Below are 19,179 nucleotides of genomic sequence, written 5' to 3'. Positions count from 1 at the left end.
ATGCCTGTATAGGTCCCATAGCGGTAACGCAGAGACTGACCAGCTCCTCGAACACATCCAAATGGCTACAGATTCCGTGTTGGAGCAGATCCCTACTGCAGAGATCGTGTTTCTTGGCGATTTTAAAGCCCACCACGCCGAATGGCTAGGCTCACGTACCACCGATCATGTAGGGAGATCTGTTCACGACTTCGCCTTAGCATATGGTCTGACGCAAATGGTTATTGCGCCAACGCGAATCCCAGATGTGCAAGATCATACTACTTCACTGTTGGACCTTCTGTTGACCTCACATCCGGACGGCTACCTAGTTTCCGTTGACCTCTGGGATCGTCGGACCACTGCCTGATCCGGAGCACCGTGCCGATCACGCGCCTAACTCGGCCCCGCTTCTTAGGCTGTCACCGCGTGTGGCACTATAGGTCAGCAGAGTGGGACCAGATGCGGTGCCTTTTTGCATCCCTCGTGGAGGCAGATCTGTTTTTCGCTGGGAGATCCAGATGCCGTTGCTGACCTTGTTGCTGATGTGGTACTGCAAGGTATGGAACTCTTCATTCCATCCTCCTCTGTGCCTATCGGTGGCGGGTCCCAACCATGGTTTGACCGCTCCTGCAAAATGGCCTCGTGCCTCCAGGTCCTTCAAAAGAGTTATTGCTGACGCGAAGTCGAAGCACATTGGCAGAATTGGCGAGAGACTTGCACGCCTTCCCTCGGGAACTCGTGCGTTCTGGTCGCTCGCCAAGGCTGTCCAAGGAAACTTCTGCCAGCCAGCCATTCAACCACTGCACAGGGATGATGACTCCTGGCCCATGACACGAGAGAGCTGATCTCCTGGGCCTCCTCTTCGCGCCCAATTCGACTCTGGATGACCAAGGTGCACCACCACCGCATATTCCGCGGTGCGATTCATACATGCCGGAGGTAAAAATCCGGCATGGTGCCGTGCTTAAGGCGCTTCTCACCTTGGACATTCCCAAATCGAGCGGGCCCGATGGCATTCCCCCGATAGTGCTGCGGACATGTGCTCCGGAACTGGCGCCAGTCCTTACCCGTCTTTTCCGGCTCTCCTACTCATCAGGCGTAGTCCCGAAATTATGGAAGGCGGCTTTAGTGCACCCGATCCCTAAGAAAGGTGTACGCTCAGATCCATCCAACTACCGCCCCATTTCCATCACCTCCATTTTCTCCAAAGTAATGGAGTCGATCATCAACCACCAGCTCTTGAGATATCTAGAGGGGCACCAGCTGATCAGCGACTGCCAGTACGGTTTCCGTCAGGGTCGCTCAGCTGGTGATCTTCTTGCATACCTCACCCATAAATGGGCGCAAGCGGCTGGGTCGAAGGGAGAGGCGTTGGCGGTGAGTTTGGACATAGCGAAGGCCTTCGATCGGGTGTGGCATAAAGCGCTTATAGCGAAACTGCCATCCTATGGGCTTCCCGAGAAGTTGTGCAAAAAAATGTTATCAACGGTGCATGCTCCGAGTTAAAACCTATAAACGCTAGTGTCCCGCAAGGCTGCGTGCTATCCCCTACGCTGTTTCTTCTGCATATCAATGATATGCTGCAAATCAGCAATATTCATTGCTATGCAGACGACAGCACAGGGTATGCTTCCTACACCGGCCGTGCCAACATGTCCCGGGATAGCGTCGACGAGAACCCGAACAAACTTGTGTCTGAAATCGAGACTATGCTTTGCAAAGTCTCGGAATGGGCCGACAAAATTTAGTCCCTTTCAACCCCAAGAAGACACAAGTTTGTGCGTTCACCACTAAAAAGTCGCATTTTGTCGTATCCCCTCGATTCGAGATCACTCCTCTAACTGCCACAGTCTGTATTGGCATACTTGGCGTCGATATATCGAGCGACTTTCAGTTCCGAGGTCACTTGGAAGAGAAGGCCAAACTGGCCCCTAAAAAGCTTGGTGTACTCAGTAAGGCCAGACAGTACTTCACTAAAAGCCACCGCCAGCAACTTAATAAGGCGCAAATTCGGCCTCACATGGAGTACTGTTCTCACCTCTGGGCGAGTGCTCCCCAGTACCAGCTTCTTCCATTTGACCGTATACAACGAAGAGCGGCTCGAATCATCGACGATCAAGTCATCTCCGATCGGCTTGATTTTCTAGCATTGCGTAGAGATGTGGGTTCTCTCTGCATCTTCTACCGCATTTATCACGGGGAGTGCTCAGAGGAGCTATTCGGGTTGATTCCAGCGGCCGAATTCCACCACCGGATATTATGTGCAAAGTACCATCCGCATCACGAAGACGTCTGGCATTCCACAACCGCGCGTTTTGTTCCAAATTTCTTGCCTCGCACAGCCACTTTGTGGAATCAACTACGGGCAGCGGTCTTCCCGAACAGATACGACTTAGGGACCTTCAAGAAAAAAGCATACTCCCACCTTAAAGGCCGGCAACGCATTTCTTGACACACCTGTTGTTGCGGATGTCCATGGGCGGTTGCCTCACCTCTCCCCATCCTGTGAGTCTCTTGCCCGTTTGCCCCCTCACATATAAAAAAAAAACTATACTTATTAAGGTAGTCAAAGCATTTATCTATGAATACCCTACAAATCTTCTAAATTTCATAACTTTCTGTGGGTTTTACTTGTGAATATTGCAACAATATTATACACATTAAAGCCTGTGACAATATTGCCTTAAAGATGTGTCATGGCTTTAGGAAACTTATGTAAGAAATAGCTCAGAAAATGCGAAAAGAGTTGAACTGTACTGGTTCTGTTAATTGGTGTGCAAGTCCGCCAAGGTGGCGAGCCAGGCGCGGTGTGGCGCGACACTACGCCGCCAGCGCGAATTGAAGCTCAGACAGCTCTATGTAGTGTACCCATATGTGACCCTCACCTCGTCGTGGTCCTGGTTCCTGGTGTGCAGGTCTGCCAGGGTGGCGAGCCAGGCGTGCCGCAGGCGCGGTGTGGCGCGACACGACGCCGCCAGCGCGAATTGAAGCTCAGACAGCTCTATGTAGTGTACCCATATGTGACCCTCACCTCGTCGTGGTCCTGGTTCCTGGTGTGCAGGTCTGCCAGGGTGGCGAGCCAGGCGTGCCGCAGGCGCGGTGTGGCGCGACACGACGCCGCCAGCGCGAATTGAAGCTCAGACAGCTCTATGTAGTGTACCCATATGTGACCCTCACCTCGTCGTGGTCCTGGTTCCTGGTGTGCAGGTCTGCCAGGGTGGCGAGCCAGGCGTGCCGCAGGCGCGGTGTGGCGCGACACGACGCCGCCAGTGCGAATTGAAGCTCAGACAGCTCTATGTAGTGTACCCATATGTGACCCTCACCTCGTCGTGGTCCTGGTTCCTGGTGTGCAGGTCTGCCATGGTGGCGAGCTAGGCGTGCCGCAGGCGCGGTGTGGCGCGACACGACGCCGCCAGTGCGAATTGAAGCTCAGACAGCTCTATGTAGTGTACCCATATGTGACCCTCACCTCGTCGTGGTCCTGGTTCCTGGTGTGCAGGTCTGCCAGGGTGGCGAGCCAGGCGTGCCGCAGGCGCGGTGTGGCGCGACACGACGCCGCCAGTGCGAATTGAAGCTCAGACAGCTCTATGTAGTGTACCCATATGTGACCCTCACCTCGTCGTGGTCCTGGTTCCTGGTGTGCAGGTCTGCCAGGGTGGCGAGCCAGGCGTGCCGCAGGCGCGGTGTGGCGCGACACGACGCCGCCAGTGCGAATTGAAGCTCAGACAGCTCTATGTAGTGTACCCATATGTGACCCTCACCTCGTCGTGGTCCTGGTTCCTGGTGTGCAGGTCTGCCAGGGTGGCGAGCCAGGCGTGCCGCAGGCGCGGTGTGGCGCGACACGACGCCGCCAGTGCGAATTGAAGCTCAGACAGCTCTATGTAGTGTACCCATATGTGACCCTCACCTCGTCGTGGTCCTGGTTCCTGGTGTGCAGGTCTGCCAGGGTGGCGAGCCAGGCGTGCCGCAGGCGCGGTGTGGCGCGACACGACGCCGCCAGTGCGAATTGAAGCTCAGACAGCTCTATGTAGTGTACCCATATGTGACCCTCACCTCGTCGTGGTCCTGGTTCCTGGTGTGCAGGTCTGCCAGGGTGGCGAGCCAGGCGTGCCGCAGGCGCGGTGTGGCGCGACACGACGCCGCCAGTGCGAATTGAAGCTCAGACAGCTCTATGTAGTGTACCCATATGTGACCCTCACCTCGTCGTGGTCCTGGTTCCTGGTGTGCAGGTCTGCCAGGGTGGCGAGCCAGGCGTGCCGCAGGCGCGGTGTGGCGCGACACGACGCCGCCAGTGCGAATTGAAGCTCAGACAGCTCTATGTAGTGTACCCATATGTGACCCTCACCTCGTCGTGGTCCTGGTTCCTGGTGTGCAGGTCTGCCAGGGTGGCGAGCCAGGCGTGCCGCAGGCGCGGTGTGGCGCGACACGACGCCGCCAGTGCGAATTGAAGCTCAGACAGCTCTATGTAGTGTACCCATATGTGACCCTCACCTCGTCGTGGTCCTGGTTCCTGGTGTGCAGGTCTGCCAGGGTGGCGAGCCAGGCGTGCCGCAGGCGCGGTGTGGCGCGACACGACGCCGCCAGTGCGAATTGAAGCTCAGACAGCTCTATGTAGTGTACCCATATGTGACCCTCACCTCGTCGTGGTCCTGGTTCCTGGTGTGCAGGTCTGCCAGGGTGGCGAGCCAGGCGTGCCGCAGGCGCGGTGTGGCGCGACACGACGCCGCCAGTGCGAATTGAAGCTCAGACAGCTCTATGTAGTGTACCCATATGTGACCCTCACCTCGTCGTGGTCCTGGTTCCTGGTGTGCAGGTCTGCCAGGGTGGCGAGCCAGGCGTGCCGCAGGCGCGGTGTGGCGCGACACGACGCCGCCAGTGCGAATTGAAGCTCAGACAGCTCTATGTAGTGTACCCATATGTGACCCTCACCTCGTCGTGGTCCTGGTTCCTGGTGTGCAGGTCTGCCAGGGTGGCGAGCCAGGCGTGCCGCAGGCGCGGTGTGGCGCGACACGACGCCGCCAGTGCGAATTGAAGCTCAGACAGCTCTATGTAGTGTACCCATATGTGACCCTCACCTCGTCGTGGTCCTGGTTCCTGGTGTGCAGGTCTGCCAGGGTGGCGAGCCAGGCGTGCCGCAGGCGCGGTGTGGCGCGACACGACGCCGCCAGTGCGAATTGAAGCTCAGACAGCTCTATGTAGTGTACCCATATGTGACCCTCACCTCGTCGTGGTCCTGGTTCCTGGTGTGCAGGTCTGCCAGGGTGGCGAGCCAGGCGTGCCGCAGGCGCGGTGTGGCGCGACACGACGCCGCCAGTGCGAATTGAAGCTCAGACAGCTCTATGTAGTGTACCCATATGTGACCCTCACCTCGTCGTGGTCCTGGTTCCTGGTGTGCAGGTCTGCCAGGGTGGCGAGCCAGGCGTGCCGCAGGCGCGGTGTGGCGCGACACGACGCCGCCAGTGCGAATTGAAGCTCAGACAGCTCTATGTAGTGTACCCATATGTGACCCTCACCTCGTCGTGGTCCTGGTTCCTGGTGTGCAGGTCTGCCAGGGTGGCGAGCCAGGCGTGCCGCAGGCGCGGTGTGGCGCGACACGACGCCGCCAGTGCGAATTGAAGCTCAGACAGCTCTATGCTTCCAGAACCTCGTAAAGGCATACAAAAGGCATTTATTTTCTCAAAATTGAATTCTTTTTGATGTCATTTTAAACACTACCACCGTATCGGAAAGTAATGGCGATCTGAGAGAGAAGAAGCAGCTCAAGAAACTCTCCCAGAATTCTTTAGAGCTCTTTGTCATTGTTATAACTAAAAATAATCAAAAATCACAAATCTGGGACTAGTCCCTGTCTGTCCGATCACTCAGATATTCAGCTGTGGAGTAGTAGGATTTATGACAGAGCCATTATTTAATAAAACGTTTAAATCTATATATACATAGAATAATAACGCTTACAACGATAGTTTCATTCATAATTCTTGTCGATATAGAAGTTACATTATAATGTGTTGTGTGTGTGAGCATCACATACTTACATTCGCCAACACGCACACAGACAACCAATAATGTTGCAAGTGAATAGACATTGCACTAAATCAGTAAATTGTAAGAAATACTAGATTTTATGTAATAAGAAATGAAATATAAATTAAGAATTTAATAAAAATATCACGTACATATTTAATTATTGTTGCAACAATTTTTGAAGTATAAGTAAAGAAGTTCTTTAGAATCGTTGTTTTTTAAACTCGATGAAACGAAAAAGAGAGACGATTGAGTCGAAGTTTACTGCTATATCCGAGGTTTGCAGAGATAGCATTTGGGATAATTTTTGAAATCCAAAATGGCCGCCGTGCAAAATTATGATTTCAATAATATGGATATCGTATCCGAGGTTCACGAGCGTACAGATAACGAATTTGGGATAATTTTTGAAACCCAAGAAGGCCGCCGTGCAAAATCATGATTTGATCAATATGGATATCGTATCCGAGGTTCACGAGGGTGCAAAGAACGATTTTGGGATCATTTTTGAAATCCATGATGGCCGCCATGCAAAATAATGATTTCAACAATATGGATATCGTATCCGAGGTTCTCGAGGGTGCAGAGAACGAATTTGGAATCATTTTTGAAATCCAAGATGGCCGCCATGCAAAATTATGATTTGAATAATATGGATATCATATCCAAGGTTCTCAAGGCTGCAGAGAACGAATTTGGGATCATTTTCGAAATCCAAGATGGCCGCCACGCAAAATTATGGTTTCAACAATATGGACATCGTAACCGAGGTTCTCGAGGGCGCAGAGAACGAATTTGGGATCATTTTTTAAATCGAAGATGGCTGCGGTGAAAAAATCTTTTGGGGCTATACGCGTGGTGGTTTTAATGGTAACCCTAATGCTAGACAACTTATAGGCATCTTTCGGAAATTAATGTGCCACATGGAACCAAAATCGTTGAAATCATAAATTTGAGCGGCGGTCATCTTGGATTTAAAAAATGATGCCAATTTCGTTCTCTGCACCCTCGAGAACCTCGGATACGATATCCATATTGTTGGAAACATAATTTTGCATGGCGGCCATCTTGGATTTCAATAATGATCCCAAATTCGTTCTATGCACCCTCGAGAACCTCGGATACGATATCCATATTGTTGGAATCCAAATTTTGCATGGCGGCCATCTTGGATTTAAAAAAACAAAATGGCGCGTAACCGAAAATCGTGACGATTTGCTATGAAATTTCTCTCATACGTCGATAAAAAAGTTTCACTTCAAAAACATACCGGCTTTTTGAGAACCTCCTCCTTTTTTGAAGTCGGTTAAAAAGAGTGGCCGTTAATGTTCTTACGAGCTCAACTTTTGCCGAACATATGGTATGAGTTATGTAATGTTGTTGGAACACCGAAACAACTTATAAATGAAGTATATCCAAATATTGCTGAGAATCAGATTCAACCAATTCAGAATGGTTACGCCAACGAATTATTCTAGCCACAAAGAACGACATTGTCAATGGCATCAACAACATCATCCAAGAAATGATTCCAGGAGAAGAGAAAATTTACACGTCAATTAATACAATGACTGATGAACAAGAAAGAGTCAATTTCCCTACTGAATTTTTAAATTCACTGAATGTTCCAGGAATGCCATTACACTGCCATGTTAAAAGTTGGTTCACCATTTCTTTTATTACGAAACCTGTACTCGCCGAAATTGTGTAATGGTACGAGACTCTTCATCAAACAGCTACAAAATAACATCATCGAAGCCAGTAAATGACTGGTAAAGAAAAAGGACAAATAGTATTTATACCACGAATACCTTTAATATCAAATGGATTGCCCCCCCCTTTACGTTTAAACGCTTACAATTCCTGGTGAAGTTGGCTCACAGCATGACCATCAACAAAGCACAGGGCCAAACATTCCAATATTGTGGCGTTATACGTTGAATGCGCACGAGTAGGATCAAATGTAGTCTATAAGCAAGTATTGTAAACAGAAATTTAAAAATATGTAATAAAAAAAAAGCGTGAATGTACAATATAGTATGTAGTAAATGTATTTGTTGTAATATGTATAATATAATACGTAAATAAAACATAAATTTTCGATTTATTAAAGTGTTTCTTACTCTAACTTATAATTATTTCAATTCATTAATTAGCTAATTAATTTGATATACATTTTACACACCGCAAGTTTAATGGTCGACTAAGTCTGTCGATATCTAAAATAGAATCTGTATTATCTTAGTTAAAAAATGGATCCTCAAATATTTTTTAAACCATTAAACAAGCGATATATTTTAACCCGAGCAACGCCGGGTTTCGCTGCTAGTTTATTATATAAAATGTATACATTTACCCTTAAAGCTATTATGTATCCTATAACTATATAAATAATGTAACATACCAGCTGCCAGCCCCTTGGCGCCCGCCAGACGAGCTCGAGCTCCGACCACGGTGCGTACACGACGCATCAACTCCGCGACCTCGCTCGACAGACCTGCCAGTATACAATGTTTAATCTATACTAATATTATAAAGCTGCAGTGTTTGTTTGTTTGTTTGAACGCGCTAATCTCTGGTACTACTGGTCCGATTTGAATGATTCTTTCAGTGTTGGGTAGTCCATTTTTTTTTTCAAAATTTGGGATCCGTAATAAAATCGCTATTTTGTAACACAAGGTGTAAAATCGAAAACCTATTTTTGCGTGCGCTGCAAAAACTATTGACAATAGAACAAAATGATGTATAGGCAATATTTCATTACTTATAAAACTATCGCGTGAATTATACTTTATATGGCAAAACAACGTTTGCCGGGTGAGCTAGTAGATTATATATAAGTACAAATACGGATTTATGTTCGATCAACTGTTGCCTTGTACTACTGCCGTGAACAGCTACTACTTGTGGTGACAGGATGATCCAGTTACCAGAGACTCTGCTTCATCTATTTAAAATTTAAATAATTATACTTTGTACAATCGCTAGTAAAATGCTCACAAAATATAGTTATTTATTTACAGTATATACTTGTTTTTACGTATTTATTTACATTTACTGTTTTGACGTACTCATGTAAGACATTACTTACGTCTATTAGACGTTTGAGTATTTTTTTGCGTCACTTTACATAATATGTAAAGTGACGCAAAAAAAATATATAATATATTATATTGCAGGTAGTTGAAATGATTTGTAAAACGATGAAGCTATAAATGTTGACTGAAAAGAGTGGCATTGAGTTCCTTGCCATGCCGTTTATGCTCATTAAATCTCAACCTTTTACGCTAAATGTAAAAAGCAAAATAAACTTTGGACATTTATAACTGTCATTTCGTTGACCTACATGTATAAAATGATTTTAATTTGATTATTAGGCTACAACTGTTACGAAATAAGGGTCATGTTAACCCGACAAATTTTTTGCCTGCCAACTTTTTTATTCGATTGTTTCTTCAGATTTTATCAAACAATTTTAAAAGACAAATAAAAAATATTATATTTTATATTTGTTTTGTTGTTTTACAAATTATTTTACAATTACATATATACATACTATAATTGTTTTTGTAAAACAATTATAGGTTTTGTTTATTATATTAATTCATACTTTTCTACGTTACATAACAAATCCGTAATGTCGAAGCTTTAAGTATTCCACAAAATTTCTCAAAATAAAGCAGTAGGACTTCGAAACGGGTGTCATTCGCACCTTCCTGTCACTTAACGTAATCTAATACTTCACTATGTCTGGACTTTTTATCTAATAGTTAAGTGTAAATATGGGTCTTTCTGTAATACTCGAAGTATTTTCGACATCGCTAACTGATTACGATTGATTGACTAGCTTAGCCAATTAATTTATTTAGTTTTAAATTATTATAAATTAATTATATTTTTGAGATTTACCTGTGCCTTTCATAGCCTTATCACCGGTCGCGAAGCAATTGATAACGGAGAGAGATTCTTGAAAGCGTTTGCAGTTTAATGCAGTCGAGTTGTCAAGCAATTTCGATACCGCTATTATAACCTGTAAAGAAAGTTTTGGAAGAAGATCGTTGATTATCTATTTTACTACGCAAAACATTCATCGATTTTTATTTCCCTTTATAAAATTCTGGTATGCGAGTTTTGAATGAAATTTTCTTATTTTAAGCATTTTTATGAACGCAGTAGGTAGCACATATTTTAAATGAATATATAAGACATTACCATCTATGTACTCATCACGATACCTCCCGAACCATAAGGCCCCTAGTATATATATTGGGTAGGTTTTTTTTTATTCGTCGAGTTAAGTCAGCTAAGAACGGATTTTATGAAATTTCACTCGTAAGGGAAACCCCTATTGCAGGCGTAAATATGCATAATATTACATGAATCATTCACAAATACTTTTTGCTTTTTCTTATTTTTCATTGGTTCAGCTTTTAAATTCATTACAGTTTTTCTTATTATGAACAAAACAACGTTTGTCGGATCAGCTAGTTTTATATAACTGGCAGATATTCATCGGTCAACGAATACATGAGTCCCATGTTCGTTAGATGATGAAAGAAACGACACAAGTCTAAACATTGGACCTAAATTTCAATCGGCTAATGCAAGGATCACTGCATGCGCCGAAACATAAACTGAACTAAGCATCTAGGCATATAAATAACATATAGTGTGATAACAGTACGGGATTAATAACAATATAAAACGTAGCATAAATTTACAATTTAGTCACCGGAATCGTAAAATGATTTTACAATTTTTTAATTGATTAAGTAAAAAGTTATGATCGGAGATAATATAATAAGAGCCAATGAAATTTTGGAGAGAATGATGTGGCAACGTATATAGTGTTAAAACTCAACATATGTGATCTAATGTGTAAGCCACATGTGCTGGTAAACACGCATGTGTGCGAAAAGCGTCAAAACGCCAATAGCGTGATTAATACCGCACAGCCTTTTTTTTTTTATGGAATAGGAGGACAAACGAGCGTACGGGTCACCTGGTGTTAAATGATCACCGCCGCCCACATTCTCTTGCAACACCAGAGGAATCACAAGAGCGTTGCCGGCCTTTAAGGACGCGCTCATTCCACAGCTTTGTAGTACGAGGGAGAAAGCTTCTTGAAAACCGCACTGTGGAGGACCGCCACACATCCAGATGGTGGGGATGATATCCTAACTTGTGGCGTGTCGTGCGAAGGTGAAATTCGGCGGCAGGAATCAGGTTAAACAGCTCTTCGGAACACTCTCCGTGATAAATGCGGTAGAAGACACACAATGACGCGACGTCTCTACGCAACGCCAAGTGATCCAGCCGTTCACAGAGCACTGAGTCCCCGACAATTCGAGCTGCTCTACGTTGCACGCGGTCAAATGGATCGAGCAGATACTGGGGTGCACCAGACCAGAGATGACAACAATACTCCATGTGTGGCCGGACCTGCGCTTTGTAGAGCGCTAGAATGTGGGCCGGCTTGAAGTATTGCCATGCTCTATTGATGACGCCCAGCTTCTTCGAAGCCAATTTGGCTTTGCCCTCCAGATGGCCACGGAATTGGCAATCGCTCGAGATTTCGAGACCCAGTATTCCGATACTAGGCGCAGCTTTAAGAGAAGTGTTCTCGAAGAGCGGTGATACGACAAATGGGGTTTTTTTAGTGGTAAATGCGCAAACTTGAGTCTTCTGGGGGTTAAATTGGACATGGTTCAATTTACCCCATTCCGCGACCTTCTCGAGAGTGGACTCGATAGAAGACACAAGTTTCTCCCGGCACTGGTCGACGATTTCCCGAGAGAGACCTGCATGGCCCGTGTATACGGCATCACCAGTGCTGTCATCTGCATAGCAATGCATGTTGGAGGTGTCCAACATATCATTGATATGCAGAAGAAATAGCGTAGGAGATAGCACACAGCCTTGGGGCACTCCAGCATTCACGGGCTTCGGGTTCGAGCAATATCAGTCGACAACGACCTGTATGCTACGCCCAGTGAGGAAGCTGGAGGTCCACTTGCACAAACTCTCGGGAAGCCCAAATGATGGAAGTTTTGAGAGGAGCGCATTGTGCCATACACGATCAAAGGTCTTCGCTATATCCAGGCTAACTGCCAGGCCTTCCCCCTTGCTTTCAATAGCCGCCGCCCATCTATGTGTTGGGTATACCAGAAGATCACCTGCCGACCGTCCATGGCGAAAGCCGTACTGTCGGTCGTTGATCAAGTGGTGACCCTCTAGGTATACTAAAAGCTGGCGGCTTATTATACTCTCCATGATTTTTGAGAGCAGGGAGGTGATAGCAATAGGCCTGTAGTTCGCCGGATCCCAACTGTCTCCTTTTTTTTGGATCGGATGGACAAGGGCTGACTTCCACGAGTCAGGGACTACGCCTTTGGAATAAGAGTGCCGGAATAAACGCGTTAGCACCGGTGTCAACTCAGGGGCACACGTTCTAAGCACGATTGGAGAAATGCCATCCGGCCCACTCGACTTCCTGACGTCCAACGAAAACAGAGCTCGCCTTACAGTTTTCTGTCTGAACTGTACTTCAGGCATAGAGCTCTGACACCGCCGGATGGTCGGCGGTGTTTTTCCGTTGTCGTCAAGAGTCGAGTTGGAGGCGAAAAGAGCGCACAGGAGCTCGGCTTTCTCTTTTGCCGTATGGGCCAGGGTGTCATTCCTCATTTGCAACGCCGGCAAGGACGGCTGGTTGAAGTTACCAAGAGCAGCTTTCGACAACGACCAGAACTTGCGTGTTCCGGTCGGGTAACTGGTGCTTAGACTTCGCACGGGCGATTTGCCGCTTAAAAAATCTGGAGGCACGGTTATATTTCCTCTTAAGAACTTTGCAGTTCGGATCCTTTGTGCCCAGCGCCGCAACCCAAGTTCGATACGCCTGTTTTTTGCAGTCAGATGCTGCTTTAACTGACGCATCGAACCAGGGATGTGATGTGCCACCGATCGGTACTATGGAACTTGGTATAAAAATATCCATGCCCTGCAGTATCACATCGGCTACTGCAATGGCGCAGGCACTAGGATCATCCGAAGGGAAACAAACCTTGCCCCAAGGGTAGGATGCAAAAAAGGAACGCATCCTATCCCAATCTGCTGAATTGTAGTGCCAAACGCGGCGGGTTGCTGGTGGTCTGCGACGTTGGCGTCGGTAGACACACGCGTAGATACGGACGCGGTCGTCTAAATCTACGCGGAGCCAGAGAGTAGACAGGTCCCTACCCTCAAAATTGCCGAGACGGCGACAGCAGATATCCTCCCTAACGTACACACATACCCCGGCATGAGGCAAAAAGTTGTGCTGACTTTTGTACCCGGGGTACGTTAAATATGACGTATCGCTAGGTCGAGATATCTGCGTCTCCGTAAGGAAACACAAGGCCGGCTGCGCCGTCTCAAGGTGGTGGTGGACGGCGTTTAAATTGGAGTGAATTCCTCTGATATTGCAAAAGTCCACGTTGAGCGTGGAGCGGGGTGCCGTGGTGTTACTGCCTCGTTTGTCCTCGGTCATGCGCGGTTCTGTGCCCACCCCAGAATACGAAGGGCAGCCCGAGCGAGAGTGCTCGGGGAGGGATTCTCCGGCTCTGGTAGAGCCGGTACCCTCCTGGGGTAATATCTTTTTATGGACCGCTCTCATATTTTGTTGGGGGGAGGAAGGGATGGCCTCCGGTCCTCGACACTAACCTATGCGAAACATAGCGGCAACAGGCCGCTACTTCACGCCGGTATTCTATGCGAGTGTGGTAATTAACCCGGACGAGTCTGGCCCGATTGTGCTGACGTCATAAGACGGCAGCGTGACTCTCCCACTTCTAAAAAGCCCTTAGTCGCCTCATACGACACCCATGGGCCTGGGACTCCCCTATTCTTTTTACGCCCCGGGGAAAGTACAGGGCATTGTAACTTCTAGTGATACAGTAAAGTTGGTACCTGCAAGTGCACCCTGGTGAGGTTTCCTCCGGAGCCAGTATAGTTATAGTTGGCCCTCATCAGTAAGTAGAGAGCGGCGGCCGCCTCCCGCCGCAGCCAGGCCGCGCGAGCCCCGCATAGCTTCACGACCCCACTCACCACGCCCGCGCATATTGTGCTCCCACCTTAACACAGTGAAACAAACACAACATACAAATCACAATCATTAGTATCTATAAGTCAACAAGATCAAAAACGTGTCGACGCCGTCCCGACGGAACGATTGATTCGGTCAGTTTTGTTCCGTGATTCGGAGAATATGTTTAATATCATTATCAAAACTGTGAACGCACGTTATGGACGGCGTAACGTGTAAGTGATACACATAGAAAATTTTTATTAAGAAATTAATATGAAAAAAGATAGTATTTCGATTTTCGTTAACATCTCAAAAATTATTAATATTTAATGAAGTTTGAGGCAAGATACTATTATTCATCTATAATTTATAATTTTAATTCAGCGCCGATAATAAACCTCCGTACCGCCGTCACAGTGATTACATTAGAAAAAAAAAGTGTAAGTACTGTACTGTACATTTTTTGGAGGAATTTAGAAGTATGATGAATTGCTTTTTTAATATATGACTACACATTCTAAACAGAAACAATTTGTTAAGCTCTGTCAAATAAAATATTATTATATTATCTACTCTCCTTATGATGATTAATTCTTTGGTTTCAAACTCCTCATACGAATAGTCTTAAAATTGCGCATAGGGCTGTTTATAAAAAGAACTACTTAATCATAGGAAATATTACTTTTTGAATATTAAATTTCCTGCACAGAACTGCAAAGTATAAGGCCCTATAAAGCGTACTTAGACTCTACTCAGACTTTACTTACGTAAAACTTAGCCGAGAGTGATAAAACGCGAACTTGACCAAATCAAAGATTATGCTAAGCTTACATTCAGCTGAGTTTTATGTAAGTAAAGTCTGAGCAAAGTCTTAGTACGCTCCATAGATAGTCTTAGCTTGCGAAAATTTTGAAATACCTTCAAAGAGTGTTTCCGAGAACTGATTGATGTAGGCTCTCAGCGCTGCAAATAAATGTTTGTAGAGCGTCTCGCTCTGAGGCAGATGTAAAAGTTTCAGATATGGCTTGGCCGCGATCCCCTCGGCCGCGCCCAAGGTCTTCATGTACAAACATGACCGGTCTATTATTGTCAAGCCCACTTCCGTTGACAGACAACCGGCCGATACCACCGCATGCTCGGATATGGCTTCAGTTTCTGAAATTTGATATGAATTGACATTTGTAAAATTTCTATACTTCACACTTTCTAGTTGCAAATATAGGTATGTGTTACAAGACTAGGATACATTATTTCAGCCAAAAACTCCGTCGCCAAACATAGACTTATAGACATACCAGCGTATAGACGACAAATTTGATTCGTTAATGCGTGCTTGGACTTTAATGTTCAAAATATTAAGTAGCTAATTCGAAGCGTGGCTGACCCTTTAACGCTTGTCAATCAAAGTTGGTTACAGCAATAATACATTCGCTTTCCTTTTCTGTTTCACTGTTGGAGATGATCTTCTCTCTTGTACTTGCGTTTGTCTACACGATAGTATATAATAAATCTATGATGCCTACCTTCAGGCTACATAAACCACACTACCATTTCTGACATACCATTGTCATAAGTACCTTTTTTTCTTGTCTTATAGTCTTTTAAATAAAACACTTTTAAAGGATTAAAACGCGTGTAATTGTAACGGTTTTTGCGTAAAAGTTACATTTTTTTTTTAGTTAACCCGACGTTTCAAGACCTTTCCAGATCTCGTTTTCAGATCTAATGTAAAAACAGTTACAATTACACGTGTTTTAATCCTTTAAGTGTTTTATTTAAATGTGTAACACTCGCGTTAATCAAAGAAAATACCTTGTCTATAGTCGCTCAACTATGTTGACTCATCCCGTAAAATACTTGTCGATAAAAAGCTCCGGAAAATATTTGTCGACACTTCACTACTTTCTAAATACAAATGCTTGATTTGCTGAGAAAATAATAAGCGTAGCACTTCTAACAATAAAATTATTAAAGCTTAATATTTATATAAATCAACTTGCACCCCGGGCCCCCACCCTGTCAAGCCGCGCACAAAGAGCGCAAATTCGCAGTGCTAGACGGGACGCAACAGCGACCTCACTACATTCACCTTAATAAAGAACCTCCGATTGGTCCGAAACTAGTCGGAAACAAGACAGATTAGTCGTGAATAATGCAGATTTAAATAAATATAGTTACAGATCAACCAAAATCTTACCGTTAACGACGGATGTGTTGACTAGATTTTCTCTGTTCACTGTGTTGTTTTTTTCTACAATAATAGGCGGTTCTTTAGTAAAATCTGGTGGACTCATCCTAGCCGGTAATGTCCTAGCCTTCACCGGCTTCGACTTGTCATTAGCATCTGGTGTTACTACTTTCAACTCCGACAGTATTTTCTTCCTACCCACATACTGAAATTGTTCTGCACATATTCTGTAATAGTTGAAGGACATGATAATATTTTTGAGAAATAACGTTAATTATTTAAATAAAAATGTATTCCTCATATTTATTAGCTTTAATAAAATTAAAGAAAGTATTTTTGAATTTCAAGACAACTATTCTTGTTAGTATGCTCCATAAAACAGGACACCAAAAATGGAAATATTTAACATGTCGTAATGAATAAAAATAAAAGAATAATGGTTATGAACCGGGACATAACAGAGCCGTTCTCTGGATGTGAATTAATTTTATATGAACTAAGCCTTTAATAGTCATATTTTACAACAATTTTCAAATGTAAGTTGTTATTATTGCTACATAATGTTGCTTCCTTGCGCGGTGTTTCTAAAGCGATACGACAAGTGTTCCTTCAAAAAATGTGCGTACACCTTTCTAAAAGGCCGGCAATGCTCCTGGTTCTTTGGTGTTGCAAGAGTACCACAGCCCGGTGATCACTTAACATCAGGTGACCTGTAAGCTCGTCTGTTCTCCTCTTCCATAAACAATAATTCAAATTCAAATACTTTTATTCAAACCAGGATTAAAATAAACACTTGTAGGCTTGTTCTAATAAAATTTTATACAATAAAATGTAAATAAAATGACCTATGCCTTTAATAATTCTGCTAGTAACAACTTTGTAGACTAAACTAGCAATATCACAAACCTTAAAGTTTTCGGTTGCTAAGAAATTATTGTTATGCCATAAAATAGTAAACCTTTTGTTAACATTATAAAGAGGAAAGATTTTATTTTGAACGTATGAATTTTAGTTTGTCATTAATTCAACGTCATTTTACCAGTGGGAGGCCCCTTTGCACAGGATACCAGCTAGATTATTATGCTTACCACAACCTTTTTTTGCCGTGAAGAAGTAATGTGTAAACATTATTGTGTTTCTGTCTGAAGGGCGCCGTAGCTTAATTCCGCCAATATTCGTCTTTAAAACAATTCGACACGTGTTTCGCCTCTACACGAGGCATCCTCAGGACGTATTGTCTCGCCAAAATCTGGCACGAGACTAGTCGTTACTAAAAAATAGTTGTATTGTACCTTAACGTCATTTAGTTCTGTTACATCACTTACTCTAGAACGTTAAAGAAGGATTGCTGCTGAGCCGGCGAGTGCGTCTTCCACCACTCCACCAGTCTATCCTCGTCCAAGTACTTCAACACAAACAAGAAACACAAAAGCACATCGCGAACTTCTTCCGGCGACATCACACCAAATCTACACACAACACAAGTTTATTACAATCACAGCACGGACATAACCAAACGTAATTAACAAAAAGACAAACAGTCGGCCCCATTAATTTATTTTTTGTTTTTCAATGTTCGGAATATAATAATAGGGTAATTATGTTATATTGTTAAATAATAGGGTAATAATGTTATATTATGTGAAGTTTCACTGTCTTAAAATAATTCAAATTTTATAAACCAACTCAATGTTTTCACTTTGTAATTGTATCATTGTAGTAAGTGAAACGGTACCCGCCAAACTACGTCATCGGATCACGTAAATAAAAAGTGTGAACTAAAAAACGCCTGTAGGTTAAGGTTCGTTTTCTTTTATTATTATATCAAGGCATTTGCTTACATGACCGAATGACGTCGCGGCTAGAGAAATCCACGAAACTTTAAAGCCATTTTAATAGCATTCAACAGAAACTACATAAAAAAATGTGCTTTTCTAGTGGTTTTTTATAACGATTCGATCGAAATGAAATACCTATCAAATATGGATATAATAATAACCTTAACAATATGTTATGTTTTTAAAGTGATAGCCCTCACTTCTACGATTAATACACAAATAAAATTTGAAAAACAAAATATAATAATAATAAATAATAATTTTTTTACAGAATTAAGATTTGGATGTCTCATTTATTTAAAGTAATTTCAATGAAGAGTTAGAAATTTTGATTAGAGAAACAAAAACATTTTTCTTAATGCATATAGAATATACTTGAAAACTTACCAAATAAGTTTAAGATTCTGAAGTATAGATTAGAAAGTAAGAAAATATATTTATAATTGAATGTATAGCTCGACTCGTTTCCTCTGCTCATATTCCTCAATAACCGAAGTTATACTAACCAAATTAAATAATCACTTGGGTTACATGGTACACATGAGTACTCCCCATATGATATTAACGGTCCAGACAAATTAATCGCTATAAGTGATTTCAAATTAAACAACCGCCTTCAGCAGCCAAACCGTGATGAAACCAGGGAAAATATCATGTATGTGACTATATCTGTGTTAAGTAGTATAAAGTTACTCCAAGTTTAAAATTACTTCTCCCTGTCAAATAATTCTGTAGTGACAGAGGTAAGATAAGCGGTTATTAAAAACACAGTATAAGTATAGCGAATAACTTCGACCGAATTAATATTCATAAAAATAATGATATTAAAATATGACCTACCTGTTCACCTGGTCGCCTATTTCACTCAAATCTAACTTGGTGTTCCGCGGCAACGAGTCTCCACCAGACATCGTAGAGACAGACTCTAGCGAACTATGCGATATATTATTTGCGTTATCTACAAATATACATACATATGAACGAACACAAGCCCAACAATACCAAGCATTGTAACAAAACAAGTTGTACAAACTCGATTATTATCTAACGAGACAAACAAAGATATTTTATTACTGTAAATCTAA

The 19,179-nt window shown here is 43.9% G+C and overlaps 1 protein-coding gene across 18 annotated transcripts in view; it reads right to left on the bottom strand.

Moving 5' to 3' along the window:
- The window catches only part of LOC126972633 (dedicator of cytokinesis protein 9-like), a 62,879-nt gene that overhangs the window by 43,268 nt on the left and 432 nt on the right, over nt 1-19,179 (bottom strand). Inside the window, exons 2-9 of one of the 18 annotated variants that reach the window (XM_050819484.1) lie at nt 18,935-19,052; nt 17,582-17,725; nt 16,266-16,483; nt 14,987-15,223; nt 13,951-14,114; nt 9,916-10,036; nt 8,411-8,503; nt 5,496-5,626 (exon numbers count right to left, since the gene is read on the bottom strand). In XM_050819484.1, coding sequence (XP_050675441.1) covers nt 5,496-5,626; nt 8,411-8,503; nt 9,916-10,036; nt 13,951-14,114; nt 14,987-15,223; nt 16,266-16,483; nt 17,582-17,725; nt 18,935-19,052 — 1,226 coding nt within the window. Of the gene's footprint in view, nt 1-2,867; nt 2,972-3,013; nt 3,118-3,305; nt 3,412-3,451; nt 3,552-3,597; nt 3,698-3,743; nt 3,844-3,889; nt 3,990-4,035; nt 4,136-4,181; nt 4,282-4,327; nt 4,428-4,473; nt 4,574-4,619; nt 4,720-4,765; nt 4,866-4,911; nt 5,012-5,057; nt 5,158-5,203; nt 5,304-5,349; nt 5,450-5,495; nt 5,627-8,410; nt 8,504-9,915; nt 10,037-13,950; nt 14,115-14,986; nt 15,224-16,265; nt 16,484-17,581; nt 17,726-18,934; nt 19,053-19,179 lie in introns of those variants that run through there. The other 17 variants (XM_050819486.1, XM_050819487.1, XM_050819488.1 and 14 more) reach the window with 17 other exon arrangements.

This window comes from Leptidea sinapis, chromosome 27 (genome assembly GCF_905404315.1).
Source record: "Leptidea sinapis chromosome 27, ilLepSina1.1, whole genome shotgun sequence".
NCBI lineage: Eukaryota > Metazoa > Arthropoda > Insecta > Lepidoptera > Pieridae > Leptidea > Leptidea sinapis.
Note: the sequence above shows the minus strand (reverse complement) of the source record. Positions and strands in the feature narration are given on the sequence as shown.